This window comes from Uranotaenia lowii, chromosome 2 (assembly GCF_029784155.1).
Source record: "Uranotaenia lowii strain MFRU-FL chromosome 2, ASM2978415v1, whole genome shotgun sequence".
Taxonomy (NCBI): Eukaryota; Metazoa; Arthropoda; class Insecta; order Diptera; family Culicidae; genus Uranotaenia; species Uranotaenia lowii.
This window is the reverse complement of record NC_073692.1, coordinates 142,279,772-142,291,278: the sequence shown is the minus strand read 5'-3', so window position 1 is coordinate 142,291,278 and position 11,507 is coordinate 142,279,772. Positions and strand designations below refer to the sequence as shown.

The following is an 11,507-nucleotide window of genomic DNA, read 5'->3' as shown; positions in this document are numbered from 1 at the left end:
CTAGTGTTGATCACAGTAGATCCACCTTTCAGGGAAAGTAACATTCAGGAATTCAATTAGGTCGACGTACGATGGAGATTCTACTTCACCAGCAGTTTTACGTTCCCATTCCCTCAGCGTGTTGCTATCTAGACGACTGCAAACTAGATGCACTAAAAGTGAACTCCATTCCCCAGTATTTTCTCCCAACGTGTTTAGGATCTTGACGTGGCGCTCGAAATGATCCACAATTGAAAGGATCGCAGATGATGATTCCCTTTTTACCGACTCCAAAGAAAAAAGAGCCGCGATATGATTTTTTATTAACAGGCGTTTATTATCGAATCTAGACACGAGTAGATTCCATGCGATATCGTAATTTTTCTCGGTTACACTGATCGTATCGAGGAGTTTTTTGACCGGTTCTTTCAAGGCGGCCAACAAATAATGAAACTTATCCACTGAGGCGAGGTTCTTCTTATCGTGGATGAGGTTCTTATACGAGTCGCGAAACGGAATCCAATTTTCCATATCGCCATCGAACGTAGGCAAATCTAGCTTGGGGAGTCTAACCATCGACATGCTGGACTGTGGAGACTTGACAGTTTCTTCTTCTTCGGGTGGAGATGCTTTTCGAAGAATAAGCGCATCTTGGATGTGATAGAAAAGTTCTTCTATATCTTCCCTATCTTTCGAGAAATTCACGTTAGACTCAGCCCCTGTGAACAACTCAGCTTGAACAGAAGTTTCGTTGTACTTATTGAATAGATAACCAAGCCGTTCTATTCGAGAGTCTATTTTCACAAAATCACTACTTGCATTATAGGATTTCACAAATTGCTGGATTTTATGGATTGATTTTTTACATGTGCTGAGCAATATAGCCGTCTGTTGCATTTTGTGCTCAGTCATTGTATCACACGCAGCAGAGAACCAGCTTCAACTAATTAGATTGATTTTTATTTTCGCTCATAAATGCACTCGACCAATGCCCTTGACCTCTCCGAATGACCCAGAGCCCCCAGAGTTGGGACCAGGTTTGCTATTCACACTGACGAGTACACTGTGTGGGTTTTTTTTTAATCCCGAAAACCTTTACAGTTCACTTTTAATTTTTTGTGCACTAAACAGTTCGAGGCACTTAATATTAATCCAGATTTTTGGAGTTCATATGAAAACCGGACAGCGGTCTTCTCACTTCACAACTGTTCTTCACGTTTTCACGAAATTTTGCAACGTTCGTGTTGCGATCGAATTTCACTGTAGCAACGTTCGAGTTGCTATCGAATCTTCGCGCCAAAACCAACAACCAGTAGTTCTTCTATAGATCAAAACTTTATCCGGCTCGAAGGTCCAAACAGATGTTCGGACAACTTCCTCTTCGGTAACTTTAGGAGTGGACTGTATAGAGTTCTTTCCCCGAGACTGGCACAGAGTCGCCGTGGGAGGATTTTCACTTCAGATGAAGAAATCACTGGTTGTACTTTTGAGACTTTTTATTCGAGTATAGGTTCTCGCGACGGTTTGATACAAGTGAAGTGTAGTTGGAAATTATCCTGGCATTTATACGAAATCAAGGTCTTTGATTTGGCTCCAGATGGGTAAGCCAACTAAGAAGAAATCCTATAGCTGAGATTGGGGTTCTTTAAGCGTTAGACGCGACACCACCCTTAAATGCATATAAAGTACATAACTCCAACGACGGTTATATTAAGGTTGTCAGATTTTTTCAGCACGTCTATGGGCCGAACAATTCTGGGTTATTTTATCAAGCAACCTGGCAAAATATTTGATTTCAAAATTGTCGATTAAAAATCCCGGCAATATCCGGACAAAACCCGGAAGTTTCGCTTAAAAAACCAATAAAAAAAATTGGAAAAAAATTTCCAAAAAACTTAACAACAGATTAGAAATCGTATTTCAGGCCTCCATAAAACCTTTCATGATTATTTTTGTAAAACTTGCTCAAAAAGTTTTGTTTTGAACGCATAAATAAATAAAATTTATATCCCATTTTGGTTTTTTTGTTCGATTTGGCAAATAGGGTGAAAAAATCCGGGCGAAATCCGGCTTTTTTCAATTAAATCCAGGCAACCAGGCCAGAGCAAACTTTACCCAAACTTTGTATTAAATATCCAGGCAAACCCGGATAAAACCAGACAATCTGGCAAACTTATATGATTAACTGCTTTTTTTTTCAATTAAAAGTTCAGCAATCATTTAAAGTTTAAAAAAAAATGAGTTATGTAAGGAATTATGAACAAAAATTTAAATTTGCAACTTGAATATCATTGGACTTGAGAATGATTGTATTCTCAAATTCAGTGAACATTCGTTCCACTCTAACATTGCAATCAATTTCGAGAGTCATTGATATACTTCACAGGCTTTGGAATGGCCTCCTGGCTAGGACATCGATTTGGGAAATTCACGACCGAGCAGCAACGAACGTCTCTAAACACTTTTCCTGTAGAATTCCTAAATCCCGTAGCAGAGTAGTTTTCGGGATAGGAATATCATTCATTCATACATATACACAAGCATACGTGCCCATTGCTCATTCCTAGCCTGTCTGCAACTCAATGGAAGCTTTTTTCCTTCTCTTCTCAACCAAATCCATGCGGTCTCTGTTTCAACCGAATCAACAAATTGGGAATATGCCACAAATGGCCACGAATATGGCTCTCAACGACACGCACGAAACCGGCCGGAGTGCCAGAATCTGGCATCGATTTGATTTTGAAAGTTTACTTTTCGTTTGTCTATCAATTTGATCCTTCTGGTTGAATTGGTCGATAGCTGTCGAAACGAAACTTTTCAAAACAAATTCTAGTGCCAGTTAAAAATATCGTGATGAAAGAGCCGTTTGCTTTCGGAAGTTTTTCACTATATTTTGTGAGGTGCAAAGCATCTTTACTTGTTTGAGGCCAATTTTTTTTCAATTTGGTTTTGTTTCCGCAATATTAGAACTTTTGAAAACTTCAACATACCCTGAAGCTTTAAAAAAAAACTTATTTAACTTTTCTTTCCCAGTTCATGAAACGATTTAACGTCCTTCAAGCTCTAACCACCCATTCAGCTCTTCAAATGGAACACTCAGGAAATGACTTCCTGGAGCGTAAAATTTAGAGTATCCGCATCGTTGTGTTCAACGAAACAAAAAAAAACAATAACCAAAACCACAATTTTTGGCCGACGACCACCAAACATGTCGTGCGACCTCCGGCCGGGGCAATGGACACTAAAACCGTAAAGTGTCACAACAAATCTCATCCAATCATTTCATTGGGAGAAGGCCGGCTTTTATAATTCCCATAATCGTCAAAATGGCATTAAAAACGAGACGGCCGGGCATTGCCAGAAATCAGCTTTATGAGCGCTCTGGCGGACCATGCTGAGGGCAGGAAATGTCTTTTAAGAACGGAATTGACATCTAAATGGGGATTTTTTTCGCTTTCGCTCGTTGAGATTTGTGTTCGTTTAGCCCCAATTACTTAAAGGCAAATTTGAACCACTTTTTCTTTGTAAAGAGACTTCCTTTTTTTCCTCTAAATATAAAAAAAATCACAGACAGAAATGTGCGAACACGCAAAACTCTTCACTGGATCATCCGATTTGTTATCAATTTTTTTTTGTTCTGTTCGTCTTCGCGCGAAGAAAAACACAACGGAGAGATAATTTCAAAAATGTTTTTGTGGAATTTGAAAATTAATTTTAAGTTTTTATTATTTTTTTTTTTTTTAAGTTTTTATTCTTATCAAATACAAGTCATGGCATCCAATTTCCATTTTTTTTTTCATTCGATTCACCCAGAGTAGGAAGGCGCCAAAAGCAATCAAGGCTTACTGATGTTCATCAATCTCTCTAGCCCATTTTCATTATCAGTGAACTTTTTACGTGGCACCAGTAAAATGGATACTTGGATGTGATTGTCCCTGTGGGGTGCTGCAACTAGCCGGTAAGAAGCATATTTACGAAATTTGTTTTTTGTTGCATCAGAATCAAGGCGATTCTTATATTTTCTTAGATGATTGTTCGTGCACCGTTAATTTTTTTTTTAAATAGAATATTCTTTGAGCAACTTAAGCAATATGGATGTAAAATTTTCAATAGACTCAAAACATAACCATTACCAAATCATTTTTGATGAGTTTTAATAACACCAATAAAAAGTCATAAAGCTGATAAAAAATCACCTTTATTTATTTTTTGTTGATTTTTAGAAGATGTCATGAATTTATCCAGTCAGTTTGAGAATTGAATGTTATCAATTTTGTGATTCCAAGTAAATTGATTCACTATCATAAGAATGGATTGGAGGATCAAGAATCATTGAAAAAATGCATACTACCATTCATGCTCAGTGGTTAAACGGAACTTTTCAAAAGTTAAGCTATGTTTGGGCAGACCATAGCAGATCAGGAAAAAAAACAACTTGTTTCGGGAACGAATGATACTTAAAAGGATATTTTATTTTATCTCCATTTATAATTACAACTTTTTCCGCTTCAAATGTACATAAATTTCACAATAGAATGAACTGGCTTCATTATGGCAACGGTAGACAAACTGTTCAGATGGCTAGTATACATTGAGGCGGCAGTCCTAACAGGGCGACCGAAACAGTTGAGATCGAACAAGCTATATGGGACTTTAACTTGATATTAGATCAAACTCTTAGTTTCAAAAGTCAGAAAAATGAATCGTAATCAAAAATATCATCAAACTTGAAAGAATATAAAAATTTGACATTTAAGTAAAAAGCATGCCACCTAAAATTTCGAAACATTTAAGTATAGAGAAAAATCTGAACCAATACACAAGAATACAGAAAAAAGTTTCGTGCCTGATATCAGATCAAAAAAACCATCTATCAAGCACAAGTGAGTTTAAGAATATAAACACTTGAACTCGATCAACAAAAATAAAATCAAGATCAGAGAAAATCAGCTTTTAAATTTACGTTCAAACATAACTGAAAATCCAGATTCATAAAGCCAAATTCAAAATATTAATTTAAATTAACAATAAATTTAGAATTAAATTTAACTGTTTGGATAACAGTTTCTTATCTTACGATTATAAACTAAAATTTTAAATAATTTGTGATTTTTTTTGAATTTTTATTCCAAATACTCAAAATAGTTTTGCCCTCATTCAAGGCTTCAAATGCTAAAAGAAAAATAATTCAAAAACATGAAAGTTTAATTTTTTTTTAATTTCTTCATTTACAGTGAAATTTGCCAATTCCTAACTGCAAATTGAAAAAAGATAATGATGACACAAATTTTAAAGACATTTTCAAACATTATATTGATTAGAAAAGTGTTGCTGTAAAATGAGATGAACAGTGACTTTTCCTGAGTTGTTAAATATTTGTCAAACTCAGCTCTGTCAATTCACAATAAGATTCAATTAGTGTATTTAGTACCAAGTCCAAAAAAAACGACAATTGAAATAATGAAAAAAAAAAAAACTAAAAATTAAATTTCTCATCATTCTTTGAATGTTCTGGTTTTCTCCAATTCATTTTTTAATTTTTCTATGCAGACGATCATGCTTAAAGAAAACTTCAATGTATTTAAATGCAGAGGTAAACACAAATCTAAAAAAAACTCTATTTATGACGACTCCAGCAAAAAAGGTCAATTTTCTGTTCAAATCAATCTTCAGCATTTTTAAAATACTTGATCAGATAGCAGTTTTTGAATAGGAATGATGGCTAAACTAAATTGAAACTTGAAAGATTAAGCGTTCTTAAGTTACCGGAAGGAAATAAGTTAGCTAACCAAAAGTTAACGTAGCTTATTTTTATATAAAACTTTAAATCTGGATTTTTTTTCTGACACAAGGGTATCCACTTGCTTTTATCCACCCAAAAGGAAGGCTGACTAAGGAACAGTGCTAAAATATAAATAAAAAATTCTCAAAAATACAGGCTCAACAAAGTTTGCCGGGCCAGCTAGTTATCTATATAATTCAATTATCAATAAGCATTGATACTATTGAAGCAACTTAAACTAAATTTTCGTCATACATTGAGTAACGGGTTAATAAAGCAAAACATTTTCTTTGTAAGGCCGACATCAAAAACGCATTGAATTGACAGAAACAACTGTAAATATTTGCATCATTCAGAACCTTAATAGTCTAATCAAAATATATAAGCATAAAATAAAATTAGTTCATTTCGAAAACGAAAACATTTCGACATTCATATTTCAAGCGCCACCCTAGGCGAACAATCATCAAAACCATTAACACGCTGTTGAAGGCATTAGATCAACCAACACACTTCCAACTTTAAACATGTGGCTTGAGACATGTGACGGCAGACTTTGTTTGCATCAGGTGAATGACCTCCTTCGGGATGCGTTGTGAACCTAAAAGAGAAAAAGATTGGTTTCTAATTTCGGATTTGGAAGGGGAAGACAAGGGCTATCCGAGAATTCGCGAGAGAAGAGTTAAGGCAGAAACACAATACAGCGTCGGTCGTCGCGTCACGTCAGCGGTCAACGCTGTCGATAAGTACTAAAACGCGGACGCGACGCACCCGACGATTTTTGCATCACAATTCAGCGTCAAAAGACATCTTAGATGTCTCTTGACGCTGAATTGTGATGCAAAAATCGTCGGGTGCGTCGCGTCCGCGTTTTAGTACTTATCGACAGCGTTGACCGCTGACGTGACGCGACGACCGACGCTGTATTGTGTTTCTGCCTTTAATTGTTTAACTTCGCGATTCGACTAAGTCGGTCGATTAGCCCACACTAGAGCTAGCAAGCATAGGTAGTGCAGTGCAAGTAGTGTTTACGACATTTGCTCGACCTGAAGGTATGTTGTGCAGGTAATCACGCCAGTGAAACCCCGTGTAAAACGCTGCACTCCTTCATGCCAGATACAACTGCATAATCACCTAGAGTAAGTCGAGGCACCACCAGGGTCATTAGCGGCACACGCCCCAGCCGAAGCGAACACCGCTGTTGCTGAAGGCTATCAGACACCAACACCCTAGCCAGGCAGTGATACACCTTTAGTAGCGCCGCGCCGCGGTCCCCTCGCTATTACGAGAACCGCGATCATCATCTTCATCGTGCTTTCCGATCAACAGCAGACCACGACGGCTAGCTAGAGAACATCTTCTCTACCTGCGCCTCAATCCGCCGACCAAATAGTTTCACCGAATAACCGCAGCAGAGCTACCACCATATGACCGTCAACTAGCAGGGTAAGCCAGGAGGGCCGCAGTAGTTCCCCGCAGTATAGCAAAACCGGTGAGAACCGAAAACGTGAGTACTCCCATAAGAAGAACATGTTGCTTCTGCGATCGCTTTAAAACGTACGTTTTTCGCCCGCAACTTGGCACAATTTATGTTGCGTGAGCGCGAGACTTTAGCCGCATAATTGAATCAGCGGGCTATGAAATTGTTCGGACTGGCGAGCCGCATAAAGTAGCCCTATCTTTGAAAAGTTGTGATTCGTTTCACATGAAACAATAATAAATGGAGACGATCATCTGACACATCTGCGTTGTACAAAACACTTAACAACTCCACCACGAACACCACCAGTAAAGTTTGAGAGAGAAGGAAAAGCTGAGGCCTAAAGCCTAGTCCACACAAGGCAACATGAACTGCGATTTTTGTTATGAGACGAACTTTGTTGTCTGTTGTTGTTGTTGGAAATCTGAGACGGTCTCAGTCAATGAGGTACACTTTTACTAAGTTGGCGCAAAGAAACGCACACTATTGCAAGTCGGAGAGAAAAAAGAAAAATAAACATAAACAAGCCCTGCGTCGCGACGCGTCGTTGTTAGGGAGCTTCATTTATCCTAGGCAAAATGCGTCGCGAAAATGGTCGGTAGTGACGTCACTTGTGTCATGGTAACTATGTTTACGAAGAAAAAACTTTACTCCTACTTTTGCAACGTTTCTTTCTCATCACCTCTCTTTCCACCACATTGGGTATCAGTGTCTCCCGAAGAAAATGGGAGACGCTGAGACCGTTTCGAAACGAACCTCGCGCTTTTCGTCGACCCCTGGAAAAACATTTGACATCTGAAATCGATTGCCCGTCCCTAAAACTATCGTGTGCAAATTTTAATCCCAATCCGATCTATGATAAAGAAGATATTGCAAAAATATTGAAAGGTTGATATGGACAACCATCTTTGCTGGCCCCTTACACTGAATTTAATACCTGAAATCGATTGTCCGCCCCTTAAAACTCACGTGTACCAATTTTCATCTGAATCCGATCCGATCTGTCGTTATTATGACAATATCACTAAGATATTGAAAAGTTAACATGGACGACCCCTTTTGGCGGCCCCTCACACTGAATTTGATACCTCAAATAACGTCAATATCGCGAAAACATTATTTGTCTTGTATGGACGACCCCCTTCAGAAGGGATCATCCGAAAATCTGAAAACATTTTTCATCCTTCCTGGTCCTAAAGAGCATCCATGTCAAATTTCAGACCTCTAGCCCTAAAGACGGCTGAGTCTATAGAGGACAAACAAACATACAGAAATTGCTTTTTATATATATAGATTAAATCATAAACAGGGCTTAAGTTGAATCTTGATGTTTCTGATCAAATGCGGGAAGTCGTTACATGAATAATTCAATCAAATTTGCTGAAAAACTTAACATAGTTTTTATTCTTTTCATTTCTCTTTTAAAAAAAGGGTAAAACGTTCTATTCGACCTTGATTTCTCCAATAATACAATTCCCTTTTTTTTACTTCAATCTATTTCTCAATTTCTCTCGAAAATATTTGAACTTTTACACTTTTTATACGTTTTCAAATTCCCACATAAATATGATCAAGAACATCAGTTCGAATATCATTTCGAACTTTGAGCTATGTGAGCAAAAACTATAACAGATTCAGATGAAGATGGAAATCAAGTTTGTACGATTGACTTCGAATTTGTTTAAGTCATAATCACTTTTCAAATTGTTGTTTTTTATTTCGCTAAAATGTTTAAATAAATTAAAAATATATTTTAAAAGAAAAGCCTATCAGTATAACACTAGTCAAAAGTGTTTCATAATTAATTCCATTCCCCCACATTCCCAAGCAATTTTTTTTTGGCAAGGGCTCAGAGGTGAACTCGGTCCTTAGGCATAAAGTTGTTCTTTTATCCCTTTCTCATTTTTCCTAACCTATCTATTGACTACTAGGACGTGGCCGGCGCCGTTATTGATGTTTAAAGAGAGAGCGTCAGTTTTGTGAGCAATGAATGTGTAGCCAATCCCAGGTTCCGTTCATTTGACCTTTAAACAAAATTGATGGCCTTGGTCAATCACGGAGTAGCAACCATTGACGATGTGGAACTTGTTCTACTTCCTGCGATCTTAGAATCCGAAATGTATTGAATTTATTTAAACCAAGTTTAGAAACCAATCACAGAGTTAACTAGAATACTTTAAAATTAAAAGACTTTTTAAGGTGCATTTCGGGTTCAATGATTCAAGGTGGATGTGAGTAGTGAATCAAGCTAAGCTAAGTAAGATAGTGAATTTCGTAAAAGTTTTCTTAATTTGTTTCGCGGTGCGAACCATGCAAGACCAACTATTGTGTTGTCAGGGGCGGTCCTAGAGCTGGCTCTTGGGGGGGGGGGGGGATATTTTTCAGTTTTCAAAAATCAGTCAATATAAAGGAAAGTCAATATCAGGTGAAAAAACGTTCATTTGAGTGCGCGAGAGGAGGGGGGAGAGGTTGTGGAGAGGGGGGGGGGATTGTCAGTTGAAAATGAGTCTACAATATAAGCTGCACACTGCTCCTCCTTCTCCCATGAATTTCACTGAACAACATGTATTTAAAAAAATATGAAACAAGGGATGAATAATGAAAACTTTATCAAAGTTTCTCTATATGCTCATTTTAATATCCTTCTACACAACTTACACATCATTTTATAAAACTAATATCCACTGCGAAAAATTTTTGATATTTTTTTTAAATTTGTAGGTATATCTGGTATTTTAAAATTATCACTCAAAGAGCTCGAGAAAATTCTATTATCAAAATCAGTTTCTGCATATGAAGCTTATGGAACCTAATTGTATTTGATTTGCTCTTGAGTTTAAAGTTATCATTCAAAATATTCAATTTTAATTGCACTGCAACAAATGAATTATAAAAAAAAGATTAATCTATTTCATTGTTGTTAGGTACCTACACATAATTCCTAATTTTTTAAATAATTTTGAATTACAGTAGTTTCTCGATTTTATCACTATTCGATTTTATCAATACTCGCCAAATTCACGCTCGCTTTTATCACGGTTATTGTTTCGATTTTATCACGCTTTTTAAAAAATCATTCAGAAACCATTTCCAGGTCCTTAATTTTCTTTCAAAAGCATAGAGCGTGTTTGTTTATGATACTTTTTATGGTTTATGTTATGGTATATAGGTATCCAAAAATATGAAAATGCCATTGAACTGCTTATTTTATCTGTATAGTGTTTAAAACCGTCATTTGGATTTTAAAAACGCTTGTAATAATCGAAACAAGTATTTTAACGTCACGTTGATGCTAGTGTTGTTACTTGTGTTGGTTAGTCGCTTTAAAAAAATTAACTTTTTTGGTTATGCGAATCATATTAAAAATATGGATGAATTGAGGCGTTTTTGAAAAGAGATAAGTGTCTTTGATTTCTTTATTGAACTTGTTTGTTTTAAAGGGTGGCGTGCGTAATCCTTATTGGATAGCCCTTAGTATTGTCTTAATGGATAATTTTGGAAGACCAAAATGAAATTCTGCTAGCTTTGTCTGAAAATATGACTAAGATTTATGTTTTTCCACATATAAAGACAAAAGATTATCTGCCCATAAAGAAAATTTCGAGAATCACACTGTAAAAGTCTAAGTTGAGCAAATTTTAAAATATTTTTCGAATCAATATACTTTTTAGTTCATCAAAGGTGTTAAGAATAAAATATTGAAATTTGAAATTAGCAGAAAAAAATTTTGTGATCCTAAGTTCTTTGAACTTTTTTCAAAATTGAAAAAAGAGATAACGACTGTTAAAATTCCATCAAAACAAAATAATTCACTTTAATTAGATGTAGACTATCAAATGGATATACCACATAGTTTTATTTCAAGAAAAAACCTAAAAATTTGCCTTAGCGAAGAAAAATTTGAACTGAAAACGATCCATTTTGTTTAGTAATCTTTGATAATTACGCCTTATGATCAAAATTTATTGATACAAAACGTTTCCACTACTGAAAACATTATAAATTATTGATTATAGACAGTAAAAATACTTTTTTCTACTTCAATTTTTAGTTTCGCCAAATTCACGGTTTCGCCATATTCACGGTGAAATTTTTTTTTACCGTGATAAAATCGAAAAACTACTGTATAATAAAAAATATTAAATGAGGGGTTAATTCTGAAAGTTAATACATTTCTTTAGTAAAGAGTCTCAATCATTTGAAATCATTATCGAAATAGCCAAGCATTCAGATTAAGAATATCAAACCTTAAGCTAAATTTTAACT

At 36.0% G+C, this 11,507-nt stretch overlaps 1 protein-coding gene across 1 annotated transcript; it reads right to left on the bottom strand.

Moving 5' to 3' along the window:
• Nucleotides 1-891, bottom strand: LOC129741919 (uncharacterized). Its single transcript, XM_055733734.1, has one exon. It carries the CDS (start codon nucleotides 889-891, stop codon nucleotides 1-3), a length of 891 nt encoding a protein of 296 aa, XP_055589709.1.
• Nucleotides 892-11,507: the final 10,616 nt, after the last annotated feature.

What these genes read in the sequence shown, in the direction of transcription:
- LOC129741919 (XM_055733734.1), bottom strand. Translation starts at nt 891, where the DNA reads ATGACTGAGCACAAAATGCAACAGACGGCTATATTGCTCAGCACATGT.